Genomic DNA, 27596 nt, shown 5'->3' on the forward strand with positions numbered 1-27596 from the left:
GAAATTACAGTATCGTGCAGCTAACGCACACAGATAAATAATGTTTTATGGGATTCTGTGGAGTCCTTTCAGGGTAGAGGATGTTTAGTGGAATTAGAAGACTTAGAAAACGGAGAGCTCCTGCTTTAGCTGTTAATCCTGGAAAACACAAACGCAGAGCAGGCTCCCACAATTAAGAAGATAAAAATAAATCCCTCTGGGTTTACACTCTTCCTTTAAAAAACATCTTTATTAAATATTCAAAGGGACAAGCCCTCAGAACTTGGGAGTTTTGGGGCGCGTTTGCAGCTCGTGGTGGGAAAAACTGGTCAGAGCTCCTCGGTCCTGGGGAAAAATGGTATTTATTGATGATTTCCAGCTTGCCTGGGCTGTCCTGGTGTGGCTGACCCCACGCAGGGTCTGGACAGAAGTTTGCCTGGGCTTTGTTTCTTCACATAAGATACAGGGGGAAATGGGTGGATGCGAAAGCAAATCTGCCATTTGTGGAGTCACTGTGGGAAACCTGGGGATAAAACCCATTGATGTGTGGATGGACTGAGGGAGAAGTTGGGGTTCTGTGGCCAGAGGTGCCTGTGGGACCTCCTAGAGCAGCTCCTGCAGCTCTAAGCCTGTCTGATTCTGGATAGAAAGGACCTCACAAACGCCTTCAAAATCCCTTTGTGGGACACAGCCAGCCCTTAAAACTCATTTTATTGTTGACAAGTGGCCGTGTGGAGGCTCTGCTTCCCTGTTCAGGCAGGGATTGGAGCATCCTGTGTCGGGGTCTCAGCAGAGGAGGGTTGTCAGCTCATTTCCTCCTACAAAACTCACCCTTTTAGCCCAGACCCCTCAAAAAAAAAAAAAAACCAACCCATCCCACTGTTCTTAAAATCCAAGGTCGGGGTGCAGTGCAGTAAAACAGCCCAGAACATCCATCCCCGAAACAGCCTTCAGTGAGCTGTTTGAACAGGACTCCACTTGTCCTAATTAGCGTCAGCCTGTCACTATTATTATTAGTTAGGGGGTTTTAAGTGCTCTCAGCCAGGATTTGGGCTTGGAAGCACCGTGTCTCCCACCCCGTGGCAGCTTTGCTGGGGAGGGTTTTTTCCCCCTCTCCCTGTTCCAAATTTCGCAGGGGCCAAAAGCTCTGTGAGGCTCCTCCTGCTCGTGGGGTGGGGGGTGCTGAGCGTGCCCCTGTGTTCCTCCAGCTTCCTTTCCTGTTTAGGATGTTGCTGGCTGCGGAAATGCCGTGTTTAGGGAAGGGGCTGCTGGCCCCCAGTCCCCAGGGCTTGATTTATGGCCCAGGACGGGGCTGTGCCTGCTCAGATAGGGTTATCCCACGAGGGCCCCGAGGGATGGGGGGGGATGGAGTTTGGGGTTTATGGCTTGTCTGTCGTGGGAAGGTGGATATGGAACTGCAGAGATGGTGTGACACTGGTTATGGAGCCTAAATGTGGCTTTTTTTGGGTATAAAACTGGAGTGTCAGGTCTTTAAATGAGAAGCAAACCCAGATCTTACAGGAGGTGGTTGTTTGCCACTGCAGTGTAAAACAGAGACTGTGGGAATATGGGCTGTGATACAAAATGAGGACCCTGGAAGTATGGGATGCAGTGTAAAAGATTATGGAAGTATGGGATGTGATATGAAATGAGGACAGTGGAAATGTTGGATGGGATATGAAAGGAAGACCATGGAAATGTGGGAAGTGCCAGCTCACATCAGACTCAGGACCCCCACCTTTTCCAGTAGCCAGTACCTACCAGTGGCCAGCAGCAGCTGCTTTGGAGAGTCACGAGAAAACCCCACAACGGGCAGCGCTGGAGTAACTTCCCTATATTTAGAAATTCCCTTCTGACCCTTCAGCTTTATGACTGGAAGCATAAAGGTTTATAGTCCTTAACTTTTATCTTGCCTAATGAAGCTGCAGATGTTCGTGCTGCTCGTGTAAATATCTAACCCAGGTAAACAAGAGGGTCCATTAATCCAGGCCTGTGATTAGAAATGCTAATGTGGGGGGCCTGGCTCTGGGGGTGCCTTTGATTTTGGCCCCATCAGAGCTGCTGGTGGGTCCTGCTTCCATCTCCTCACAGGGATCTTCAGCAACCCAGGTGTGGGTTCTTCCCTTGGGGCTCTCCGATCCCGTTTCTGTTTCTTCCCCTCTCCTTTCTCCAGTGTTGGGGGATAAAAGGGATAAAACCTGCAGAGGCAGAGGAAGGGAGCTGGGCTGGTGCATCCCAGCTGCGAGAGAGGGAGCAAGAGGCATTTACAGCCTGACAGCAAGATAAAGATAAAGATGAATCTGAAGCCTGGGTGGCTGTTGGTGAGGGGAGGAGGAAACGTTTATGGCCCCATCTGCCGGCGTTTCAATGGGATGGGACCGGCTTTATGGCAGGAGCCTCCAGTGCCACTTCCTCCCATTTGGGAACGAGGATCTGATTTCAAGCTGTTCCCAGCCTTCCTGCTGATTGCCCCCGGGGGCAGGAAGGAAGGAAGGGAGGGAGGGAGGGGGTGGTGGTGCCACAGGGACCCCGTGAGGCCGGTGGGCACAGGTCGCACCCACGGCCTCCAAAGTCAGGATGTGCTGGTGGAGGTTACGGAGCCAGCCCGGAAGAAGTGGGCTCTGGAGCTGTTTGTGTGGGAATCTTCTTCAGTTTCAACTCTCTTTCCCAATTTTTACCTTGTTTTTATCAGTGATAGGAGTGGTCAGAGTCACCTGGTCTGGTGGAAGGTGGCCCTGCCCGTGTCACGGGGTTGGAATGAGATGGTCTTTAAGGTCCCTTCCAGCCCAAGCCATTCCATGATTCCTCAGGGATCAGTGATGTCTCTGCACCTTGCATGGAGCTGCTGCTTATTTAGACCTGGAGGAGTCAAAACTGTTCCTGCTCCTGGGGCAGCTCGTGGAAAAGAGGCAGATCAGGCTGGATGAGGATCAGCCCCATCTTAATTCCTCTAATAATAGGGAAAAATTACAGTCATTTTCCTGCTAGGACAGAGCACTTACACTGAAGATTATCAAGCACTTTACAGTAGAGGTTAACTGGTGTTATCCCTGTTTTGCAGCTGGAGAAAATTGATAGTTAGAGAGGTAAAATGGTGTTTTCAGGGTCAGTGGAGAGCCGGGAGCGACTTCACTGCGAGCTGGCACCATGTGCTTGAGTCCTCAGCAAGGAAATTTACCATTTGGGGGCTGAATTGGCTCTGATTTTAAATGGCACCCCAGATATTTTCATCAGGAACTGTAGGGGTACGACAAGAAGTAACAGTTTCAAACTGAAAGAGGGAAAATTTAGGTGGAATATTGGGAAGAACTCCCTCCCTGTGAGGATGGAATTGCACAGGTTGTCCAGAGAAGCTGTGGCTTCCCCAGCCCTGGAAGTGTCCAAGGCCAGGCTGGAGCAACCTGGGCTAGTGGAAGGTGCCCCTGCCCATGGCAAAGGGGTGGGACTGGATGTTCTTTAAGGTCCCTTCCAAGCCAAACCATTCTGGGATTCTTTATTTGGGATTTGCCTGTATTTTCTGCAAAAGCTCAGAGAAGTCTCAGAGCAGGTGGACTCTCCCCTCTCCCCAACGCTGGCTCAGGGCTCAGCTCTGGGACTCCACAAGAGCCTCCACAAATATTTAATATACTTATATGACAAGGTGCCAAAAGAGACCCAGAGCAGCAAGAAAATCTCTGGGAAAAACAATTAGAACACACCTGCAATTTTTTTTCCCCCCTCCTCCAGTAACCATAGCAATAATCTTTTGGTACCTTGGGGTTACTGGGCAGCTTTCCAAAGCCTTGGGAACGGCACGTGGACAAATCCTGCCTGGATGCTGTGCAGGTCCAGGGGAGGGAAGGGTGGTTGAGCACTTTGCAGGAGCAAAGCCCTGGCTGGTTTTAAACCACGTCACCTCCCACCTCGGCAAACTCTGCGTGCGAGCAGCCCTCCCTTGAAGTGGTTAAGTCAGCTGTGAAGCCTTCTATCAGCCGTAATAGCTTCAAGGTGGGGAATAAAAAATGGAGAGTGTTTAAATTGTTAATGGGTTTCATGTTCTTGTCACTGTTGAGGGTTTGTTCCCTTTTATAAACTCATAGTTTTTGGTTGACATTGCTTTTATGTGAGCCATCAGCCAGTTGGTGATGGTGTTCCTGTGTTAGACCATTACTGCCGGATTGTATTTGCAGTAAAGAAAGAGAATGGAGGCCGTAAATCTGCAGGCAGAGATTTAGGGCTCTGTTTCCCTGCAGTTTAGGTCCATGTGCTCGGGAAGTCCATTCTCCTCGGGCAGAATTGCACCCTCCCGGGCGCTCCTGCCCTGGCGCTGATGGACGGGGCTCATTGCCAGGCTGCCACCAAACCTGGAGGGTGGCAGGGGATGGGCAGCTGGGTGGGCAGGGGAGAGGTTGGATTCTGCTCTGTGTCACCCTCTCAACTTCATAAGAAATGGGGAAATGGGGAAGAGAAAAAACCGCGCTTTTTAAAGAGACCTTAAAACGCTCATTTTGTGACGCGCGGGCTGGGCAGACCCTGCCCTGGCTCGGGATGGGTTTGGGTGGTGTTAACCCTTTGGGTGCTGCACAGGGGTCACACAGCGCTTTGGCAAAGGGGCAGAGGGGTCGGATTCCCGTGAGGATGGTCCAGGGACATTTTGGGATGTCCCTGCTGTGCCATGGAGGGACACCGGCAGTGCCCCTGCTGTGCCGTGCGGAGTCAGCGACCACGGCAGGGAATCGCAGCTTCATCCTCTCCAGGTTTCCAGAGGTGCATGTTGAGCACTAGGAATTGTCTGTGATGGTAAACTGTGCCTTTGCTGAGTCTTCCCAGAAAACCTGGAATGGGGATTCAAGCGTTTCCGAGTTCAGGTCTTGGCTTTGCCCGCTGATTGATTCGGAGCTGCATCAGCCCCAAGGGAAGGTGGGCAGTGGGTGGTGGGGTGTTGGAAGAAGGAATTGTCTGTGGGGGCAAATTCCCACAGCCACTGGCACATTATCCCGGGATTTAGCCCAGTGGAAATGGAGCCTGAGCCAGCTGAGAGCTGGGCACCGAGCACTTCCATGAGGGATGCAGGAGGTGGTGGGTGAGTGCATGTGATGTGTTTTCCCTATTTTCCTGTGGAGCAAAACCAGCAGCTGGACGCAGAGTGGTCCCTAGAAATCTCTTTCAGCACATGTGGGCTTGTCCCCCTCCCTGTGTCCCCACTCCATGGACATGCAGGATTTAATGGCACACAGACACCCAGCCCCTGTTCCCCCATTAAGGGTGTCAGATGATCCCTTCAGGAGCTGTCAGTCCAAATGGAGCCCAAAGTCTGCTGCTGGAGAGATCTCATTTTCATAATTAGCCAGGACCACTCCTGCCTGCCTCCATCCCTCTCCCCCTCTTGCCACCTATCCTCGTTGGAAAGGGCACATTCCCGGGGGACTCATTCGCTGCCTCTGCTCCAAGAGTTCATCCCAGGGTCAGGCCTGGAGCCCGTGCAGGGAGCCTGGGGTGCTCTTCAGCCTCTCAGGCTGGTGCAGGTGCGTTTTAGGAGGGCTGGAACAGCATCACTCAGTCTTCCCTTTCGGAGAGAGGAGGCGCGGGAATGCCGGGATGCAGCCTGGATGAGGCTGTTCCTAATGCAGGACTGTCGGCTCTCAGCAGTGCTGAAAGCCAAGCCTGCCTGTCCCGCTCCTTCTCTTCCTCTTCCTCTCCCAAAATGCAAAATCAGGACTTTCTGGCTTTCAGAGCAGGTGCTGCCTGGGGCATTCAGGCATCTGGAGTTGGGTGAGCCCTCGTGGGACCCCCTCCAGTGCACCCCTCGCTGCCCTCCAGGTCGAGACAGGGCTGCCCCTCCTACTGAAATGTCCCAAACGGGGGGTCTGGCTTTGATTTCTGTCTCCTACCTCGTGTTTTAAAGCTTTTTCTCTCCTCTGTGAGGAAAATGAAGCTGTGCTGGGTGTTCACAGGACTCCAGGAGCAATGGGCTTTAAAGGGAATATTTGCAGTATTCCTGGGGAACTGGTGGGGGATCTGTGAACTCTCCCTGCAGCCCACCACCTCCTACCTGTGCTGGGACTGCTCAGACTGGGGGCTTTCAGACCCTGACCCCCTCCCCAGGATGAGGTTTTACCCTCTGAGATGGGGGTCTGGGGGTGCTGCACTCTCCCAGCTCCACCAGGCTCAAATATTGACCATCTTGGAGGGTCCAACCCTGTCCCAAAGCCCCCAGATTTGTGTCACCCCTTCTTAGGGCTGTGCCTCTTCTGGGACTGGTTCCTCCCCGTCTCAGTTACTGGTTTCAATCCCTTGTACAGCCCAGGGTGAGGTGTTTCCCACTCCAGCTGCTGGCAGTTCTGCTCCCGAGGTCCTGCAGGCAGGGCAGGGTGCCATCCCCTGCTCTCCGTGCCCAGTGTGGGTCGGTTTGTGTGCCCATATATCCACACATATGCATATATGCATAGAACCATTACCATAAGTGAAGGTTGAGCACATTATTCAAACCTCAGCTTTTCCCTCAAGCCTCTTGTTTGCAGAGACAATGCCTGTCCCTGGGGCTCACTCCCATAAAACCTGATTATCATATATTCCAGGGCATAAACTTCAGGCACGTCGTTCCCAGCTTTGCCTCCCTGTTCCCTCTGCTTGGGATCCTTCCTGCTGCAGTTTTATTTTTCTGGTAGGACATTTGATCTGCAGGCTGATGGCTCTTGTTGTCCTTCTGGTGAGGCAGAGGGTCCTGGGAGGATGTTGATCCCTTTGCCTGGGGGATTTGACGCCGCTCAGGCTGCTCCTCACCCTTCGCTCCCGGCTGGGCCAACCCGAATTTGGGGTGACGGCAGTGCCAGGGCCCTGCTGAGCCCGGGCTTTGCTGCTGTGCAATTCCAGTGATTGCCAGAAGTCAGGAACGCTGCCCCAGCCTCCATGTTAATGTGGTTATTGATGGTGGTTGTTCAGTGGTGCCGTTTCCATCCTCCCTCTCCTGTCACCGGCGCTGCTGCTTTAGTGCTGCTGCTGACCGGGTTCCATCCGTGCCCCCGGGTTTTCCAAGGATTTTTGGCTTCCTTTTTTCATCCCTTGGCTGGCTCTCTCCCTCTGTGGTGATAGCTCAAGCCATGCAGAACCCTCTCAGTGTGGCCTGCCAGCCCCTTGCCTGGCTCTGGAAGGCTAATCCAGCATTATAATATCCAGCCAGCAAAAAGGCACCTCCTTTTGCTCCCCCCACCCTGTTTCACTCTTTTTTTTCCCCCCTTTTTCTTTTCTTAATTCACTGTCTAGTGAGTTTCTGATTGACTCAAAGACCAATTAAAGTAAAATTTAATGGGAGAATAGATTAACTCCCTGAGGTTCCCCTGCCATCCATCACATTTTTATAGCAGGAGCTGTGAAGAAGCTCATAACTTCATGCTGTGAATGTGATAATAAAGAGGGCACAGAGAGGATTCCGATTTACTGCCGGGCTGATGTGCACCGGGGTGGGATTTACTGCCCCAATCCCATCCTCCTTTGATCTGGGGGGAGGTCACTGGACCTACACCCAGAACCATCTCCTGGAGGCTGGAAGATGGGATGGTGGGTTGGATCCTGCAGCTCCACAGCTGTTGGGTGTTCCGGCTCAGCCCTGGTTCCTAAGTGAGCTTGAGCTGTTGGGAGGCACCACAGCTCCTTACCTGTATCCCTGCCCCACGGATCGTGGGAATCACGTCTTCCAGGCTGTCCCTTGCCATTAAGAAAGACACCAGTGGTGGCAGGGGGATGGAGGCAGGCAGAAGTGACGTGGCCAAGGCCAGGCAGGACACGGATATCGCTCCCAACACGGGGACCTGCTCCTCGTCCGTGGCATCGGGAGCCTGGGAGGGGATGTTGTTTGTCTTCCTGAGGGTCACAAGGAACGTGAGGGTTACAGAGAAGTGTGTTTCCTCCAGAATGGATTGTAGAGGAGCTGTGGGGGGAGGAGGAGGAGGGGCAGAGACAGCCAAAGATGCATCTCCCCGGTGGGTTTCGCTGAGAAGCCTCGCGCGCGCAACAGGAGCGGAGCGGAGAAGAGAGGGGGAGAATTTATCTGGAAATAATAGAAACTATTTGTTGGATTTTCTGGGCTGAAGATCTGGAGTTAATCATTATTCCACGGAGCCCTGAGTGATGTTTCTCGCAGCTTCCCTCCATAGATAGTGCTCCGGTGGGAGTGCTCCGAGCGGCGTTTTGTCAGGCACTATCAGCAGTATTGAGCCAACCTGAGCACCCGATTATTAATCCTTTTCTCCCCGTGACATGACGGCAATCGATGGCTGAACAAGCTATTGAAACTGCAGCAATCAACTGGGCTCTGCTTAATCCAATGGGATCTGCCAGGAAAAGGGGATTTTTAGGGAAATGTGGGCTTGGTGGCAGCGCTGGCGCTGAGCCTTCCCATGGATGTGCAGAGAGGCAGGAACCACCTCCTGCCTCCTGGTGTGGGAGCCTTTCAAGGTGTAGCAGCACCCCACCTGAACTGATATTATTAATTCATGACAGGTATCAGCACATCTTGTTGCTCAGGTGAGGAAAAATAAGGAGGGTTTTTTGCATGCTTTTTACATGCAGAGGTTCCCAGAACATGCACACATGTGTATGTATGTGCACATGCCAGGGGCTGTTTCTGCTGTGGGGTTGAGCCATGAGAAGGTGTTTTTCCCCCTCCCCTGTGCTGAGGTGCTGCGGGAGGTGAGGACAGGGGTGGCCGTGGGGGGGGGGCAGTGCCATCTGCTGGTAAATCCAGTCTGGAAATCCGGCGATTTCCAACTTCGTGGTGTTTTGCCGCGGGCTGGGATGGGGTGGGATGGGGGGGCTCTGCTCCCATCCCTGATGAATCCACCAGTGGCCCAGATGGGGCCCTGGAGGCTTTGTTGACCTTCTGGGTGGGACTTGAGGGGCAGAAGCTGCTCAGGAAAATAGAAATAATGAAGAAAATAGAATATAGAAATAGAGGAGACCTGAAGCAAAGCTTTTACCATCTTGCTTTCAGCACTCCTGCTGCTGGGGAGGGGAGCACGTTGGTGCCCATCAGTGCCTGGGGCTGTGGGACCCCCACACTCAGGTCACCCCCACAGCTCAGCCAAGGCTTTGCAGCAGGATTGGGATTTGGGGATTGGAGCAGGTGGATGTCACTCCTTACCCTCGTGCTCGAGGGGACCTGCAGGAGGGCAGAGAGCGGGGGGAGACCCCGTTTTGTGCCAGGCTGGGCTGGGCAGAGATGTGCAGAGGGATGGGGGTGTCTCAGAGCTGCCTCAGCACCCCTGGCAGGGATGGGGCGTTGTCTGGAGCCAGCCCTGCTGCCCAGGGACCACCCTTGTCCCCCTGCCCTGCCCACCCTCACACGGGGCTGAGCCCCCTGAGCCCGGTGGGTGCCCACCCTGCCCCAGCACCCTGTGCCAGGTGGGCCAGCCCAGGGTGGGGAGGGCGAGGGGGCTGCCCTGGGCTGTCAGCTCCCTAATAAGGTTGGCCATTAAGGTGGGTCAGTGATGGATGGCCGTGTCCCCGTGCCCCAGCCCGGCGTGTGCTGAGGCACTCCCTGACCAGCAGCTGTTGTACTGCCTGCCTTGTTAAGGGTCTCTGGCGGTGACATCAGCTATACATCAACCTGGCTGATGCCTTTGATTATTTGGACAGCTCTTGGCATGATGGATCGTTGGGATTGATCTGCCTTTTCTTCGCCTTCGCTCCTTGCCCTGTTTCTCCCAACTCTCTCTGCTCCCCAACCACAAATCCTTTAAAGGTTAGAGCCTTCCAGGGCATCCTGCTTAAACAACTCTGCTGTCCAAAACGCTCAGGGATTCTGGAGAGGGGAAGAGGCTGAGGTGGGATGGCAGGGAAGGGCAGGGAGCTCTGGGCTGACCCTGGGGGAGGTGACAGTGTGGGGATGGCTCTGACATGGCATTGCCATCTCAGTGATCCCCATTGCTCCAAAAAGGGGCAAGAACTGAGTGTCTCTCAACTATCCCTGGTGCTGATTTGAGCAGCCTGGTCTGTGGAAGGTGTCCCTGCCCATGGAATGATATGGGCTTCAAGGTTCCTTCCAAGCCAGACCATTCCATGATTCTGTGGTCAGTGCAGCCCAGGGAGGCTCGAGCACAAAATGCTTCCTGGGAACCTCTCCCCTCCTCTGCCTTGCAGTAATCAGCCCTTTCAGTAATTGTTGGATGTCTGTGCTTGGCTTGTCAGTGATGTGGTTCCTGTCCTGCATCTCCCCATGACTCCAGGTCCTGCTGTATCCAGGTCCTGCTGTATCCAGTGTCCCCTGGCAGCTTCCAAACCCCTGTCCCAGGGCCTTGCCAGGATTTGCCTCCTAATGCAGTTCTCAGTGTTGTGACAGACTCAGCCCTCCTGAGAGCCCATCAGAGCTGGGCAGAGTCTCTGCAGAGTCCCCCTGATGGAGGAATCCCACAGGGGTTTTGGACCATCCTCTGCAAGAAGAGCTGCCTGGACCAGAGGAGTCAGAGATGCTGGAGGGTGTTTTTGGCTCCCAGCAGAGAGTGCTGCTCCTGGGGTCACAGTCCTGATGTTCTGGCAGTGCTGGGGCCAAATCCCTCCTGGTTTATGAGCTGCAGAGCCCCTTAGCTGAGGGCACCTCTGGCTGCAGGCTCTGCCTGGGAGGTGCTGGGTGCCAGCATCTCTGCAGGGATGGGTAGTGGGGGTCTGAGATGTGATGATGGTCTCAAGGCTGCTGTGTAGGGCTCTGAGGTGTTCTAGAGGGGCTCAGGTGGGTTCAGGGGTGATGTGCAGCGAAACCTGGGGGTCTCCTGGCCAATCCCCCTCCCCTGCCCGTGGCTCTGGGGGTCTCCTAGCCCGGCTGTTTCCCTGCTCCGCTCTCCTGGTGCTGGGAAGTGCCTCCCTGGGCTCCCCCTGGCCGAGCTGCCGTCTCTGCAGCGCTTTGAACTCTTATCTGTGGCGTCTCCTCCTCTGGCTGGGGCAGACGAGGAGCCCCGTGCGGGGCCTGATAACCTTTCCCGTGCTCATTAAGGGCCCACTTAGTGCTCTGTGGGACTGAGGGGAGACAGTCTGGAGGAGAGCAGGGCTTTTAGCCTGGGTAATGCAAAACTTCATCAATAACCTTCCGAAGGCGAGCCCAGAGCTCCAGCCCGACCCCAAACCACCCCCAGGGAAGGGAAAACCTGTGGGGTGGACTCAGAGCATCTCCCTGGGTGTGCAGGGGCTGAGTGTGCCCAGCTGAGCCCCCAGCAGCAGCCTGGGCTCGGGCACAGTCCCTCTTTGGGGTGCATTAACCTCTTGGGGATGAGGGGTGGGGTGTTCCTCCCTTGGTCCCGACTGCTGCTGGCGTTTTTTGGGGGGGTTGGTGGTACCAGAAATCCCGTGCAGATTGGGGCTCACACAAGGGTGTGGGTGAAGCAAGTCCTGAATGATTGGGTTCAGCATTTCAACGTCAGGCCACGGATCTGCCACCCCGTGTTTGGGCACATCTGCCTGGCCCTGGGCTCCCCCTGCCCTCGGGGAGCCTCTGAGGGCGTTTGGCATCCACGAGGCTCCCAAAATCCCCACCCTGGAGCTGTGTGGGGAGCCAGGACCTACAACCCACCCCTCTGGAGTGGCTTACTCTGCTTTGCAGCCCAAAGGGAGTTGAGCCAGAGGCAGCAGGGAGGGGAAACACCCCTTAAAAATTGTCGAGGTAATGGAAACAACCTTAAACTATCATATTTCAAGCATAACGCCATAATAAAAGTAACAGGATAATGATTTTTTTCAGCCCAGATATTAGAGGCCCAGATATTGATTGGTTGTTTCCCTTGTCGTTCTCGCCTCTGATGGAAGTGCATTTTTTGACAGAGAGTGCAATAAAATGTACAGTTTCCAATTTGAGAGCCCTATAAATGTCATCCCTACATGCACGGTTACAAATTCTTCACCCCGCTCCCCTCCCTCCCCTCGGCACCGGGAGGGCCCTCGGGGAGGGAGGGAGGAACACACACCTCGCCCTTTCCTGCAGGAGAAAGTTTGGGGTGACCCCCACCCCAGCCCAGCTGTGTGCTGGGAAGGTGGGAAGATGCTTCGTTCCCGTGGGAGAGCTCTCGTGGGGTTGGAAACAACGCCGAGGTTACAGAGTTAAAAATGTCTCGTAGTTCTGGGATTTATTGATTTTGGAGGCAAAACACCAAGCTTGCCATGGCCCCCCCATTGCTCAGAGCTGAGCTGTCAGGACCTTCCAGTTCGAATCCATTGGCAAAATCTCACTTTTAGTGGGTTTTTTCCTACGAGAATTTGGTACCTTTGGGGCAAAGGCCTGAAGGAAAGCTGAAAATTTACAGGGAAAAATGCTGAGTGGTGGCATCTGAACTTAGATACCATGGTGGCTTGTGAAGTTCTGTGAGTCCTCTTTGCTCCGTGCTCGTATTTTTTGGGGGTGTTTGGTTTGTTTAAAGCCTTGTTGGCCCTATCTGGGTTTCCTCCTCAGCTGAAGAAGTCAGGATTTTCAAAGGAAGTTAAAAAAGTGAGGGCACATTGTGAGAGATAAGGTATCTGCTGTGGAGATAAACCCTTTGTACCTTCCCAGGGTGGGTCTGGGGAGGACACAGCCTGAAGCCTCGGGAGTTTTGGGGTCAGCACAAACCCCCACACTGCACACATCCCAGAGGTGGAGAGGGAGGAATGCTCCACAGACAGGATAAGGGTGGTGGGAGGGAGGAAAAACCAGGCCAGCACTGCTGTTATTTCCCTTTTTCTGTTCTGTTTTCAGCCCCCTGGACACATCCAGGGCTGGGAACAGGGAGTCCCCGAGGTGCAGGGGGTGCCCTGGGGTGGGTGATGAGGGCAGGCACCCTCCCTGAGCCGCGCTCTGACCTCCCGTTAGGCTTTAATGCAACCTTTTTATTGCTTTCCAATAACCCCCCGATCAGTCAGAGCTCTGCCAGCTCCTCTCCAACCTCCCATGGCAGGCTCATAACCAGCCTCTGGGGCTTTTATTGCTCTCTGAGGTGACCAAAGCCTTTAAGGTCCATGTTTTGATCCGATGAGAGACGTTTCGAGGGTCTCAGTGCCCCCCTCACCTTTGCCTAAACATTTCAGGCCTGCCCCTCTCTTCCTCAGCTCCCCCTCTGCCAGGCAGCAGTTTTAAGGCTTAATATCGAAGAGGTGCAGAGCTGGCACTGAAATTTCCCTTTCTCTGCCCGTTTCCTTGCAGCAGGTTGCACGTGGTTAGCGCCACATCCCTTCACCCAGTGGGTGCTGGAGGTCTGAATGTCACCCCTGGGTCCTGAACCTGGATTTGTGACCAGAGGAGCATCTGATTAACCACATTTGGTGCTTTTTATAATAAACTCCTGATCCATGGCATCCTGGATTTATCACTTCATGGGTATGTGAGATGTAATAAGAAGCAGCTCCTTTTTTTGGCCCTGACATTCTTTATCCACTGTCACTTTCTTATATTTCCAGAGGTGGGATCCAGCCAGCACAATCAATACTTTTATTTTATCTCCTTTTCCCAATAATTTTTTTAATCATAGTGTGTTTCTCTCATCCCCCACCTTTGGATAAATAATTACAGGGAAGCAGTGCCACGTTCAGCACTTTTTGGAGGGGAAAAAGTGATGAAGTCAGGAGAGGGAAGGGCGGGAGCTGAGCCTTCCACTTCCCACCGTGGGCAGGAATGGGGGCCTGGAGGTGCAGCCACCCCAAAATCTGTGGGAAATGCTTGTCACCCACCTGTCAGGGGTTACTGGAGCCCCCTGAGCCCCAAGGGGACAGGGGCAGGGCAGGTTGTCACCTCATCCAACCATCTCATGTTCCCTGGGCTGGGCTGAGGGTGGATTATGGGAATGTGGGACCAGGGCAGGCTGGACTTGACCAGTCTAACCAGTGAGACACCAGACTGGCAGCTGGGAGAGCTTTGGGGTGGTCAAACTGAGCAGGGGAGTTTGGGGGATCAGCACAACCCCTCTTTTGGGGTGGACAGACTGGGCAGGGGGGTTTGGGGGATCAGCACAGCCCCTCTTTGGAAAGGTCAGACTGGGAATGGGGGGCCAGGGGATCAGCACAGCCCCTCTTTGGGGTGGTCAGAGTGGTCGGGGAGGGGAGGGTCCCTCCCTGCCCCCAGCATCCCACTGCTGCTCTCCACGGGGCTGGACCGCGATGCTCCCACTCCTGCCTTCAATCCTGGGCTTCTGCTGCTTCCTTGTGGCAAAGTCTTGGAATGACACGATCCTTCCCTCCTCCCCCCGCCCTGCCCGGGAACGGCGACCTCCACCCCGGGGAGACCCCCGATCCTCCCTCCTTCCTCTCCAGCATCCCCTGGGTCCCAGCTCCAGGTTGGGGTCCCCTGCCCCGCAGTCCCAGGAGGGAAATCCTTCACCCCTGGCCATCCCTGTGCTGACCTTTGCTGGGTCCTTCAGAAGTCAGAGTGGGATTTGTGTCTGGGAGCCCTTCCCGGAGACCGTAAATATGCCAGGGAGGCTGATGGGAGCACTTGATTTCAGTCCTATGTGTTTTTAAAGACCCGAAATGTAACCCTGGTGTCAAGATGGGAATTCAGGGGATATTTATGGTGGAAAGGTGGTGTGTTTTTTTTTCTCCCATCCTTTTCTCCCTGCTTTTAGTGTCGTTGCTGCTCCAGATTAAACGTGGGGTTACTCCTCTCTGTGAAACCTGCTGTGATGACCCCCCTGTGTTCCCCAGAATCGGGATGTGGCCCTGGATGTCCTGCTCCTGGGGCAGCCCTGGGGCTGACCCATGTCCCCTTTCCCTGCAGTGACCCCGTTGTGGTGCCCAGTGGGGACAAGGGGAGCGGGTGGATGGGCAGGAGGATCCCACTGGGATCTGGGCTCTGGGGTCCCGGGTCTGGGGTCCTGCCCGGAGCCAGGAGGAAGAGAAGGATTTGTTCACATGTCTCAGCAACCCTAATCCTGTTTATACATCTCTGGGTGATGCTTCACCCCCACTGTGACACCACTGATTCATGTTCAGCTCCTGAACTGCCCTAACCCCTGGATCCATCCCCTGCTGCAGCCTGGAGGAGGAAAAGGGTGGGATGGATGAGGGCTGTGGGTTGGCTGGAGGGGCTCAGCATCCCCTGGACAGCGGGGGGGGGATGTGGGGCTCCAGCCTGGTCTCCCAGGTGCCCCATATCAGCTTTTCCATGGGGAGATTGGGGAGCACATCCCGGGAGGGACGGGGGGCAGGTGACCCCCCACCGCCCTCCTCCACGTGCTCCTCAGGGGGGCTGCAGGGTGAAAGCTGAAAGTTGAAGAGTCCAAAACCATCAACCCCCGGCTCTCAGCCCGTGATGGGAAATGAAAATATTTGGATAAGCGGCGATAGGGAGCTGCCGCTATTTACAAACCTTCATCCCGCGGCCCCGGACATCAAAAGGGCTCCTTTTATAAAGCTCTCCCCGGCTCCGTTTTCAGGCTGTCAAGGGCATTATTTGATGTTCCTCTTTTGTTTGTTTACCTTAATTAAGATGGGCAAATCCATCACGGTGACTTTCTCCCCGCGCCGGCGGGAGCGGCCGGAGCGCACGCCTGCTGCAGGTGTTGGGCGGCCCGGCCCGGGGGGATGATAAAACACACATTTGTCCTCCAGGTCGTGTGGACAGACTGACACTTGGCCGATAAAAAGCCCACCCCGCCCCGCTGTGACAAATGATTTTCTTATCTGGAACAAGGAAAAGCAGTGGCCGAGTTTCGGCTCCGCTTCCCGCCCGGATGCCGGGGGCAGTGGGGTGATGCTGCTCGGCTCTGCCCAGCCTGCTGGGATGGCTGGGATGGAAGGAGAGAGGGAAACCAGCTCAGCACAGAGCCCTCACCCTGTTCCCCGGCTCTGGGCACCACCCCTGCTGGTAAAATCCAAGCACCGCTGAGTTTCCTCCTGGATTTGCCCCGTGGGAATTGTCCCGGGTTGGCAGCCCCACGTCCTCACTGTAGGGCTGTGCCTCAGGGGATCACTGTGCAACCAGGAGTGCCCAGAACGGGAAAACAAGTGAATCCCAAGGCTGATCCAGCTCCTGCTCTTGGCACTGTCGTGTGAGGGGAAGGCTGTGACATTCCCACTGCTCCCTGTGGCTTCTCGGCCACCTCCTGCTCTCGACAGGGTCCTGTGAGGGTCCTGGGGGCTCGCAGCCCTCCTGTCTCTGCCCAGGTGCTGCTTTTGGGGGGGTTCCTGGGCCCTGTGGGGCTGGTGGGATGCCCCAGGTGTGGGATGGAGGAGGTGGAGGGTGGAGGATGAAGGATGGAGGATGGAGCAGGACTCAGCCCAGCGGCAGAACAATTCCCCCCGTCACTGAGCCGGACCCGTACGAGCAGAGCGCCACATAAATTTCACTTAAATTAATTGACAGGCGAATGGCAGCCTAATGAATTTTGCACGGGACAACTATCCCATTGCAGTGATTGCCCTCTTCTCCTGCAGAAACTTGGCTAAACTGGGGTGGGGGCTTTGAGGGGCTGCTGCATCCGCAGGCCCCGGTGATGCCCCGTTCCCGCAGCACCTCCCCACGTGTGATGTGTCACCCTTTCCACCCAGCACTCCCTGAAACTTCATCCCGTTTTTATCGTTCCCCAGCTGTCTCCCTTTAACACACGTCCTTAATTTTGTATTAAAAAAGGCAGTTTTCTAGAAATTGGTTAATAGGGCTGGGTTGGATGCTGGAGTTTGAAGCGGGGGAGTCAGGAGCTTTTCCAAGAGGAAGCGGCTTGCTCTTTTTTCCCGGTTTTCTTTTTTTTTTTTTGTTCCCTTTGGAAGGAGGTAACTGGCACTTCATTTATCTGTGGGTTTGTTATGACTCTGGGCTAACAGATCCCACACTTAGCAAACTCTCACTCTTCACTAATGGAAGAGACTTTAATCTAATTGCCCCGTGTCACCCAACACGGAGCCTCCGGCGTCCTCCTCCCTTTTCCTCCTCTGGAACCAGCCCTGGCTCGCAGGGATGTTCCCCACTCCCCAATTCCCACATGGCTCCATGCCCAGCCAAGCTGGGATGCAGGAGGTGGGAGCCTGGGAGGACTCACAGACACCAGATTTACTCGTGTCAGACCCCGGAAAGGGCCGGGAAACGCCAGGAGGGGGATGAACCACGGCAGGAGGGAGTGGAAGTTGCTGGAACATCGGTGCTGGGCTGGGAAAAATGAGGTGTGAAATCCCGGGCTGTGGCTCACTGAGGGAGCCCCTGGAGTCTCCTTGGTGCTCAGTTTGAGGAGGGTGAAGGGAGGTGATGCTCCAACTTTGCACCCCAGCGTGGATTTTGGGGGTTTCTGACTCATCCAGTGGGTGTTCCAGGGCCATTCCAGGGGTTGGATCTGGCAGGAGCAGTGCCAGGAGGTTGTGGGAGGCTCCTCCAGGATGATCCCACAGGATGGGAAGCCTTGTCAGACACTGTGGGTTTGTCACAAGGCCACTGAGGGGTGAGTTCAGATGGGTCTCTTCAAAAACCCAAAGCTATTTGCTTTAAAAATGAAGCTTTGAAAGGATCATTAAAGACCCCAGAATGAATTTTTGAAATCCCTAAGTCCTGAAACTTTGCTTGCCCAAGTTCTTAAATAAGGCACTGGAGAGTCCCAGCATTTCAGAAAGGTCCCAAACCAGCCTTAACCACACAGGGGCTGAGGGAGAATATTTTCTTTAATTTGATGTATTGCAGCAGCTTAACCCAAAATCCTCAACCCAAAATCTGTTCTCCTCCAAAATCTGGAAGGTTGAGGCAAGGCAACCTCTGGTTCTGTTCAAAATGGGGAAGGTTTGGGAGGAGGAGATTTCCCAGCTGGAAGGACGTGATAACCAGGAGCCTTAAACCCCATCACTACTGACAGTTCTTCCTTTGTAGTTAAATAAATCAGCTCTAAATTTAACAGGATTTAAATTTTTTTTCTAACCCCTCCCCTCCCCCCCACTCCTCATATATCCATCAAGTTAAAAGCAAATTGATGTCACCAATAAAACTCCAAACCGTTGCTTTGGTACGTTTTTATTTGATTTTTCAGTCTCAGGCCGTAGAGCTCTGAACATTAGCTGAGAATAAAAGTTAATAATCACTAAAAGCAGCATCTTCCCCCGGTTTGGAGCATAATACAAAATTTAAGTACCCAAATAAATGTTTGTTAAAGCTCCGTAACGACCGAAATATTTTTGCAGGGAAATGGTGTTCTCTGCTGGAGAACTGCAGGAAATGGGGAACTTCCCATAAAAACCCCACTTCATCGATGGCTTTTAACCAGGAAGTGAGTAAAAAGTATCAAGTACAAGCCAGCATTAAAAAGGGAGGATTTGGAGCTCGGCTCCACCGTTTAAATCATCCCAAAAAGGGATGGTTTCAGTCACTTGGAGTTAAATCCACCCACCCAGGGGGCTCCAGCGCCACCCAGGGAGGTCCTTTCGTCACTTGGGATCCTGAGGGTTTCAAAGGGAACATCTTTGTCCCAGCCCAGCACGAAGCAGGAGCCTCTAAACCAGCTCCAGGCGCTCTCCTGGTGGAGCTGCAGCAGCAAAGTCTTGGAATGGCAAAGAGGGGAATTGGGGACAGGGATTGTTCCTATCCCCCCTTGGTACTCCATGGGGAGAAAGAGCCTTTTCCTGCCCCCAGAAAAAGCTGAGGGGATTAACCAAGAGCTCAGCAGATGGATCCTAGGCTGGGAATTCAGCCCTGCTCCCAAAGTCTCGTCTCCAGCTGGAGATTCCTCGGGAATTTCTCAAGCCCTTGCGGTTCTTGCAGAGTTTACGTCTCGTAAAGAGAATAAAACCTCGGGCAAAAAGCTGGAGCATCTGGGCAGAAGCTCCTCCTGGGGGGGTTCCTCAGTCCTGGCATTCCCAATCCCATATCCTGGGATGCTGCAGAGGGGATTGGATGGAGCAGGCCCCTGATCCTGGTCCCACTGCTCACCCTCACGTGTGTTTAGCTGTGGCTGTGGACAGACAAGGCACTAAAAACCTCTTGGAACACGTAGGATTGACGCAAAAATAACCCTGAGGTCAGTTAGGGCCTGAAATTCATTTGGCAGCTCTGGAGATCTCCTCTCCCACCTGGTGGTGGCTCCTGAATTTGTCCCTGTCCCCATCTGCTCCTGTTTGTCCTCCCATCCTGCACAGCACTTGCAAAGGGAGGGTCCTGACCTGCTCAGTCAGGGGGTGAAGCATCAGAAAAGGCAGCAGATTTAGGGGTAAAAGCCCCCAAATCCCCCAAAATCCCAAGTCTGTGTTCCTCCCCCCTCCAAAAAAAAAAAAAAAAAAAAAAAAAAAAAAAGTTGGGGTTTTTTTTTTTGAGAAAAGAAAAAAACCCAAATCTACTTTTTTTTTTTCCATAAAACCCACTGAAATTTACAATTTTTTTTAGTGGGAAAACCCCCTAAATCTGCATTTTTTTTTGTGCGTAAAAAAACTTCTCAAAGCTGTGTTTGTGGAGGGAAAAAAACAAACAAACAAACAAACAACCCGGACTTTCTACCTTCTGAAAATCCTCCCTGGATCTGCAGGGGGGGCAGATGGAGCAGGACAGCACCATGTCCTGAAGGGACCCCCCCCAGTGCCAGGTCCAGGAGGAGGAGCCCCCAAATCCCACCTTGAGTTCCCCCTGAGGGTTTGCCGGTGGTTTGGGAGATGGTTTGTGGTTATTTTTTTCCCTAAACCAATCCATCTGGATCCAGATTGGCAGTCGCTGCAGCACATTCATTTTGTGGAAAGGCCTCCCCTAAACGGGGAGAGAATAATTTACACCGACATAAAGCACCTTTATTTGGATATAACGATCTGCATTAAGGAGGTTGGATTGCTCTGCCCCTATCAGCCTGCTGTACTTGAAGCTCTATTACTCCTATAGAAGCTATTCCTGGCTCTGCTCCTGATTTATGGGGCTGGCAGAGCGAGGCTGGGTGTGTCTGGAGTCGTGTTGTGTTGATATCGAGGAAAATCAACGTTTCTTCTGTGATCCAAGGTGTGTGATGTAAATCAAGAGGGCTCCGGGGAAGGCGGAGGGCGTTTGATCAGCGCCAAACGAGAGCACAAGTGAGCCCGAGGGGGGGATTTGCCAGAGAACGGGGCTTTTATCATTTCACAACCTGTTGATTTTACTTTTCCAACCATTACTCACCAGGAGGAAGCAAGTGGGGGGGAAAAAAAAAAAAACCACAGACCTGAGCCTTGAGTGAAAGGGGAGAGTTTAATAAGGACCCTCAGCCCCAACAGGGACCTTTCTTATCATTCCAGGGGTCCCAGGGGTGGGACAGAGATTTCCAGCATCACGCTTTGACCCCTTCAGACCGTGCCAGGGAGCTTGGGAGTTCACTTCAGTTTAGCTGGCTTTTGTCAGAGCAGCCATTTCAGCAGGTGTTCCTTTATTTCTTTATTCATTTTAAATAAACCCTCCCGCTGAACTCGCCCGGTCCAGCCGTGCGAGCCGCCCGTGGACGGGAAATGGATGAGGCCTTCAAAACCTCGCCATTCCCTGGAAAATGAGCCAGTCCAGCTAACGAGGAGTGGTGGCCTGGTGGAGCACACACATGAGCGGGCTGGGAGGAGGAGGAGGAGGAGGAGGAGGAAGGTGGGGGCTCCATCCGCGTCCCTGCGCGGGGACAGCGAAGGACGGGTGGTTGGTGACTGCTGGTGGGAGTTAATGGGAATAAATTCCTCGCTCGTGATGCATTAACAGGAACGTTTTCATCCCAGGAGGATTTAGGTTTTCCCTTTTCATGCCGTAAATCACGTTGGGTCCAGGGAGAACAGCGGGTCGAGTGACTGACATGGTGCTGTGTTTGGGGGGGAGAGGAATAACAGGGGTAGGATGGGCTGGATATTTATATATTTATATATTTATATATTTCTTTACATATTTATATAATTCTTTATGTATTTATGTTTATATGTTATATTTATTTTTATATTTCTATATTTATACGTATTTATGTATTTATTTATACATTTATTACATTACACTGCTTTTTTCTAAGAGGATTTAGAAAAAAAAAAATCTCATCCTCTGGCAGCCTGTGGGCAGGCAGACAGACAGACAGACTGACAGACAGCCCCATCTGAGCAGGGAATTTCGAGATGCAGCTCTGAAGCACCGGTTTCCATGGCAACTCCCCAAATCCACTTCGGTGCTGAAGGGTTTTTGTATTTTTTTTGTGTAGTTTTTTTTTTTTTTCACCCCCCTTCCTTTCTTTGCTGAGTGGGAGCCCTTGGCTAATGAGCTGTGCAAATAGATATTGAGATTTAGTGGGTTTTATTTTGCAATTATAGACTTAGTGATTTGGAAGGGAACTTTTTTTGGGGGGCCAAAGGCTCTGCCTCCTCTGGGAATTTTCTCTTTTTTTTTGTTTTGTTTTGTACAGGGTTGTTTTTCTTTTTTTTGCCTTTGCCAAAGTTAGTTTGACTTCAAACTTGCTGTTAAATTTTCCAGACAGAATTGAAATAAATGTCAATAAAAACAGGAGGTTTTCCACCCCTTGGGGGGCTGAATCCCAACCCAGTCCACACCCAGCGTTTTGCCATTGGGTGTCTCCTCTCTTGTTCCTTATCAATCATAAACCCCACAGTTTTCTCTCTCCTGTGTTCTGGCTGGTGCATGGCCATGAGTGGTTGGAGCAGGTGACCAGGCCATGGGCTGGCTTTCCCAGCCCTTGGAGATGTGGGGAGCCGTGGTTTTCCTGCCAGCTGTGTGTTCCCAGGCCAGGAGCATCTGGGAGATGAAACCCTCTGCCCTCAGAAGCCAGAGGGGTTTCTGGGGCTGGGCTCCCACCTTCCCCCTGTGCTCCCACTCCCCTCTCCACATCTGCTGGGCGTCCATTAGGACATCTCAGAGAGATAGAAACCCCCAGGGACTGTCACTGCAGATGGAATTAGCTCTTTGCTGCAGGCCAGAGCCATCTGGATTGTTTTAGGGGCAGGCTGGGGAGGGGTGGGGACACCCCACATAACCCCAGCCCCAGGCAGAGCCCCCAGTGTTGCATCCCCCACATCCCACGGATTTCATCCCGGCTCTGCATTGGCAGGGATGCAGGAGAGAGGCAGGACACGGGTTCCAACTGCCACCTCCGTGTCACAGGCTGTCAGACTTAAAATTTCCAGAGCCCTGGGCAATCAAATCAGCCCCTGCAGCCCCTCCTTAATTGTGTTAGCTCGTCTGAGCAGCCACGGAGTATTTGAGGGGCAGGGAGGCTCCTTCCAGCCTGATTTTCCTGCTGGGAAACTGAGGCACAGTGTCTCCTGTGGGGTGGGAGAGATTTGGGCTCCTGCTGGTGCTTCAGAGGCCCCAGGGAGTTGCCAGCCCAGCAGATCCAGAGATCCAAGGCTGGACAGGGCTTGGAACAGCCTGGGCTAGTGGAAGGTGCCCCTGGGGGGTTGGAAGTAGGTGGTTTTTAAGGTCCCTTCTAGCCCAAAGCATCCTGTGGTTCCCTGATTCCATGATTCCATGAACCAGGGCCCACAAATAACCCAAAACAGGGGATCTGCTTCCATGGAAAATTGATCTCAAACAGGGCAAAGCACAGCAACTGGGAAGGCAGCAGCTCCCCCAGGGGTCCTGCCTGCTTCCAGCATGGGTGGAGAGAGGGAATGCGGGGCTGGGAGAGCTTGTCCTGGCTCCCATCACATCCCTGCCGCTTCCCTGCCCCTCATCCCTCTTGGCGACCCAGGGAAGAGCAGGAAACCCATCCCTGGGAGGGCCGGACACATCTCCCAGCCTTGACTGAACAGCAGCATCACCCCGCATTCCCAGAGCCGCTTTTCCTGCGGGAGCGGGGCGGGCAGAGGGAAGCCCCTGCTGGTAATGCGCTGCAAGTAAATGAAATTAAAGAAGCGAAGCAGCACTCGCAGCTCCCTTTCCCCCCCCTCCCTCCTCGCTCCCCACCCCCGGGTAATTCAATCGGAGCGCCGGCGCTGATGGGATCTCGCCGGGGCCGCCTCCGTCCCCCTGCTGGGGGAAGGATTCTTAGCGTCCACAGGAAAGTTCCACTCGAGCATTTTTTTGTTACGCTCCTGCCAGCGGGATCGGCGGTGCCGGGCACGTTAATGGGATGTTGTTCATCCTCGCGGGGTCTCCCCTGGGCGGGCGGCAGCACCGTGCTCATAATTACAAATGTCCCGGAAAATGACATTTGGATTTGCATCAGCAAAAGGGCTCGGGGTTGGTGGCTGGTTTTTGTGGGTTTTTTCCTTTTTTTTTTTTTTCTCAAGGAGACAATGTGGCTTCTTTAAGGCAGATGCTCAGAGGGGCGGGAGAGAAGGCTGAGTGTTTGTGCCAGGCAGGTGTGCTCACCTGGGCAGGGAACAGGGATGCCAGGGAGCTGGGAGCACTGCAGGGGGGTCTGGCCCCTCCAGAGGCTGAGGCAGTGCAGGATTAGAAAATCGTTGGTGTGGGTTGGAAGGGACCTTAAAGATCATCCAGGTCCAACCCCCTGCCCTTGGACAGGGCTTGGAGCAACCTGGGCTGGTGGAAGGTGTCCCTGGGGGACTGGAAATAGATGGTCTTTAAGGTCCCTTCCAGCCCAAAGCATCCATGATTCCATGATCCCATGAGTTTATGAACCAGGGTCACAAATAACCCACCAGCCTGGGGTGAGGAGCCGTGGTCCAGAGCGCACATGGGACAAGGGGGGTTGTGTTTTCCAACTCCATAAACCTGAGCAGGTCCTCCTGAGAGCTCCCAGAGAGCCTTGGCTGGGGGGAGAAGGGCTGAGCATCCCCCTCAGCCCACTGGGGATGGGTCTGTGTATCCATGTGAACCACGGTCCTGCCTTCCCTGGGGACTTCTGAGAGCCTTTTCCCTGTTGTGGGAATGTGGTGGGATCGTGGCAGACCATTCTCTTCACCTCCAGGCCCTGGCCTGGCTTCTCCTGCAGAGAAAGGAGCTGAGGGCGTGTGGGAATGGGAGATCCCAAGGTTTGCCTTTGCTTTGCTCCCTGCAGGACTGGAGGAGAACCCACCCAGGCCTGTCCTGGACACGGGGAACATTCTGAAGCAAGGGTACCTGGAGAAGAGATCCCGAGGTGAGCCCTGGAATCCCAGGATGAGGTTTGGGGATGTCCTGCCAGAATTGCCAGCAGTTCGAGTTTTGGGGTGAGGAACAAGCAGATTTGCACAGGTGGAATCTTTCCCTTCTCAGGGACAAGGAGGGCCTCAACTCGTTCTCTTGTGCAGATCATCAAACTGCACGAAGATTAAACCCCCCCAAAATCGAATTAAGCAGCAGCCGAGTCCTCTGAGGCAAAATGTGCCCTTTTAACGAGCGATCCCTAATGAGGATAAAACCCCAGTGAGGACAGGGGAGTTGGGAGCATCACACACATTAAGGGCTTGAGATAAGGACTGTGAGTCAGCCTCGGGTTTATCTTGATTTGTGAAAGCTACAAATTATTTCCTCATCACTCCGATTTTATCCTGATTTATTTACTCTATGACAGGTGGGAGGAGGCAAGAACAGCCCTCTTTTTTTTTTATTCCTCCTGGCCATCAGCTGAGCTTAGGGCTGGTGCTTGGTTTAGCTTCCTCCAGCTGCAGACTAAAAGTTGTTTTACTTACATATGTCAGGGAGGTTTAACCCAAAGCCCTTTTAGCATCGTGTCCATCTGAAACACACAGTGAAAGAAGAACAAAAATGACTATTTTTCCCTCTTTTGACGCCCTTTTCTTTCCAGATCACAGCTTTTTTGGGTCAGAGTGGCACAAGAGGTGGTGTGTCCTCAACAGAAAGACCTTCTACTACTACGCCAATGAGAAAAGTAAGTGGTGAGAGAGACACCTCTGTTCCCAAAATATGGGAGGGAAAGGGCTGGAAGAGAGAAGGGAAGAGCCTTTGCTGAAGGACTGGATAATATCTGACCATGGGAAGGCTGTAATGAATCCCCTTTCAAGGTTCTGGAAGGGCAGAGCTCAGCTTGATTTAATTTTTTTTCCCCTCCAAAACCACACCTTGATGGGTATGAAACAAGAAAAAAAGGGACAAGGAAAGGAGCTGTGGGGGAATAAAAGGCTGTTCCAAGTTTTCCATGAGCCATCAGCTGGGCTCCCACACCCCCCAAGTGCCTGTATGTAATCCTGGTGTCAGTGGATATAAATATTTTGCAGTCACGCCCCATCAGGTCCATCCAAACAGACAGCTCGTGTGTCCAGCAGGGTTTGTCAGGAGGACATGGATGGGCTTTCTTCCCCCACCCCACGCAGGAACAGGGCAGGAAAAGGCCCTACAAACACCCCCCCCCATCCGTGGGTTACAACCTGCAGCAGGGACGGGGTTAAACCCCAGTGGGTCTGAGGATGGGGCTGGGGCTTTGTCCTCCTCCCACATCCTTTGTCTGAGCATCTCAAGCACTTTTTGTTTTCCAAACAAGCTTCCCAGCTCCTCCCGCCCCCCTCCCCGGGGTGTGAACTGCCGGCAGGGGTGGGGACTGAAGCCAGGGGATGAGGGTTGGTGGTTTCTGGGGTTATTTGGGTGGGATTTTGGGGGATGAGAAGTTGTCGTCTTCCAAATGGTCTCCAGGGGACGGAGGACAGGAAACCTGAGCTCGATGGATTTCAGAGGGATGGAAATTCTTGTGGAAACTCCAAAATTCAGCCCATTTTTCTGCTTCCAGGCAAGCAACCCAAAGGCACCTTCTCCATTGAGCACTACAGTGCCCGGCTGGCCTCCCACCTCCGCAAAGATTCCCGGAAAAGATGCTGTTTTGAGTTAACCTGCCCTGGCAAACGCACCTACGAGGTAGGAAATGGAGGGGGAAACATGGAATTCTGGGCTGGGTGACCACTGGGCACAAGTTTCCCACAGGGGGTGGTGGATTCCCCATCCCTGGAAACGCCCAAGGTCGGGTTGGATGGGGCTCAGAGCACCCCGGGCTGGCTGGAGATGTCCATCACTTCAGGGGTCGGTGGATTAGGAGGCCTTCAAAGGTCACTTCCAACTCCAAAAATTCCATAATTCTGTTATTCCATGGCAGCTAAAACAGCAGCACCTCGGAAGGGGCTTCCCTTCACCTCAGCAGGGACCTTCCCTGGGCACAGGGGTGATCCTGGGCTCTCCCAAGGGATCAGGGGGAACAGGGAGTGGAACCAGTTGAGGTTCAAGTTTTAAACAAGCCCTCCAGAGCCAGGTTAAATATAAACCTTCAGTTTATTCAGCATCCAGGGGAAACCTAAAAACCAGTGTAAGGAAAACCCTCTGGCCCAATCCACAAAGTGCCCACGAGAGCCTGGATGGGCTTCAGGGAGATTTGGGATGCAGGGCCCTGGATCAGGGGCAGCAGAGTCCCTTCAGTGGGGATTGTGGTTTTCATCTGAATTATTTTAATGAATTAAGCTTGACAGGCTTCCTCTGGGATAAGTCTGGCTTTGTTGTGCTGCTGTTTCCCTGGTTGGAATAGGGAGATAAAGACATGGAATGGCTCTTCCCGGTGTGCCAGGGTAGACAATGGCAGAGCCAGGATCGCCATCCCCTGTTTCCAAACAGCTCCTCCCACCCCCAAAAGGGTGTGAACTGCTCGCAGGGGTGGGGGTTGGAGCCAAGGGATGGGGTTTGGTGGTTTCTGGGACTGACATTTAGTTGTTTTCTTTGGGGGGGATGAGCAGTTGTCATCTTCCAAATCTTCTCCAGAAGACAACAGAGAAAAGGAAACTTGGGCTGGATGGATTTCAGTGGGCTGAGATCATTTTATAGGGCCGAAATCCTTTTGTGTGGGGCTGAAATCCTTTTATAGGGCTGAAATCCTTGTTCCAGCTGCAGATCCTCCTGCTGTCCCTCCAAAGCAGACCCAGCACAGTAACAGCCCCTCTCTCCAGTTCACAGCCCCGAGCCCAGCAGAGGCTGAAGACTGGGTGGACCAGATCCAGTTCCTCCTGAAGGGTGAGTTTGGCCCAAGCCAGCGTGTCCTGGTTGTTTGGGAAGATCCTGGCAGCGCCTTCCCACCCAGGAACAACACGTTGATCCAGTCTGACACCAGCAACCCTGAGACCAAACCCCAGCCCTGCCTTTGGAAACCCTCTGGAAAGCAGGGGCAGCTCCCCACGCTGGGTTCCTTGAGTTGAATTTGGCTTTGTTCTCTGGGATTTCCCCGCTTTTTTCCTTTGTTTTAGCCAATTCTCAGCCTGTTCACACCTCTTTTGTTTCTCACATCAGGAGCTTGGGGGGAGAGGGAGGGGTTCCCCTCCTTGCAGGGTCCTCGGTGGGCACAGAGCAGGGTCAGGGGTGTTGGAACTGGATTTCCCCTCGCTGAAATGGGGGGATTTGGCTGCTTTTCACCCCGTTTTTTGGCTCTCCCACCAGACCTGAGCTCCCTGACTATCCCCTGCGAGGAGGAGGAGGAGGAGGAAGAGCTCTACAACGACGTGGACAGCTCTGACTCCATGAACACCTCCCACAACACCACCCTGAACCAGGATGAGCCGAACATGGAGGTGGAAGGGGAGGACATCTACGAGGTTTTGCCAGGTAAGGACCCAAAACCCAAACCATCCCTTCCTCTTGTGCCCCCAGACAAGGGAGGAGGCCTCGGCCACGCCGCACACTGATGGGAATGAACATCTCAGGCTCCAAAACTCAAAGGTTTCACCCCATTTCTTCCCTCAGACTGGACCACAAGAACAAACCCTCTCTGTTCTGGGGGTGGGTTCTGATCAGTAAATTCAGGTGAAGCAGCTTTTAGAGGTTTTGCTCCCTTTCAGCTCTAGTCAGATTGAGTTTGGTGAGAGTG

At 53.4% G+C, this 27596-nt stretch overlaps 2 protein-coding genes across 3 annotated transcripts in view; one reads left to right on the forward strand and one right to left on the reverse strand.

Moving 5' to 3' along the window:
- The window catches only part of SNX11 (sorting nexin 11), a 393545-nt gene that overhangs the window by 337838 nt on the left and 28111 nt on the right, over positions 1-27596 (reverse strand). The window lies entirely within an intron of this gene.
- The window catches only part of SKAP1 (src kinase associated phosphoprotein 1), a 130385-nt gene that overhangs the window by 81540 nt on the left and 21249 nt on the right, over positions 1-27596 (forward strand). The window contains exons 5-9 of the mRNA XM_050328004.1: positions 23823-23903; positions 24552-24635; positions 25488-25612; positions 26686-26749; positions 27170-27334. Coding sequence (XP_050183961.1) covers positions 23823-23903; positions 24552-24635; positions 25488-25612; positions 26686-26749; positions 27170-27334 — 519 coding nt within the window. The remainder of the gene's footprint in view (positions 1-23822; positions 23904-24551; positions 24636-25487; positions 25613-26685; positions 26750-27169; positions 27335-27596) is intronic.

The sequence above is a fragment of the Myiozetetes cayanensis genome, unplaced genomic scaffold (genome assembly GCF_022539395.1).
Source record: "Myiozetetes cayanensis isolate MyiCay16 unplaced genomic scaffold, myiCay2020 scf35, whole genome shotgun sequence".
NCBI classification, from domain to species: Eukaryota; Metazoa; Chordata; class Aves; order Passeriformes; family Tyrannidae; genus Myiozetetes; species Myiozetetes cayanensis.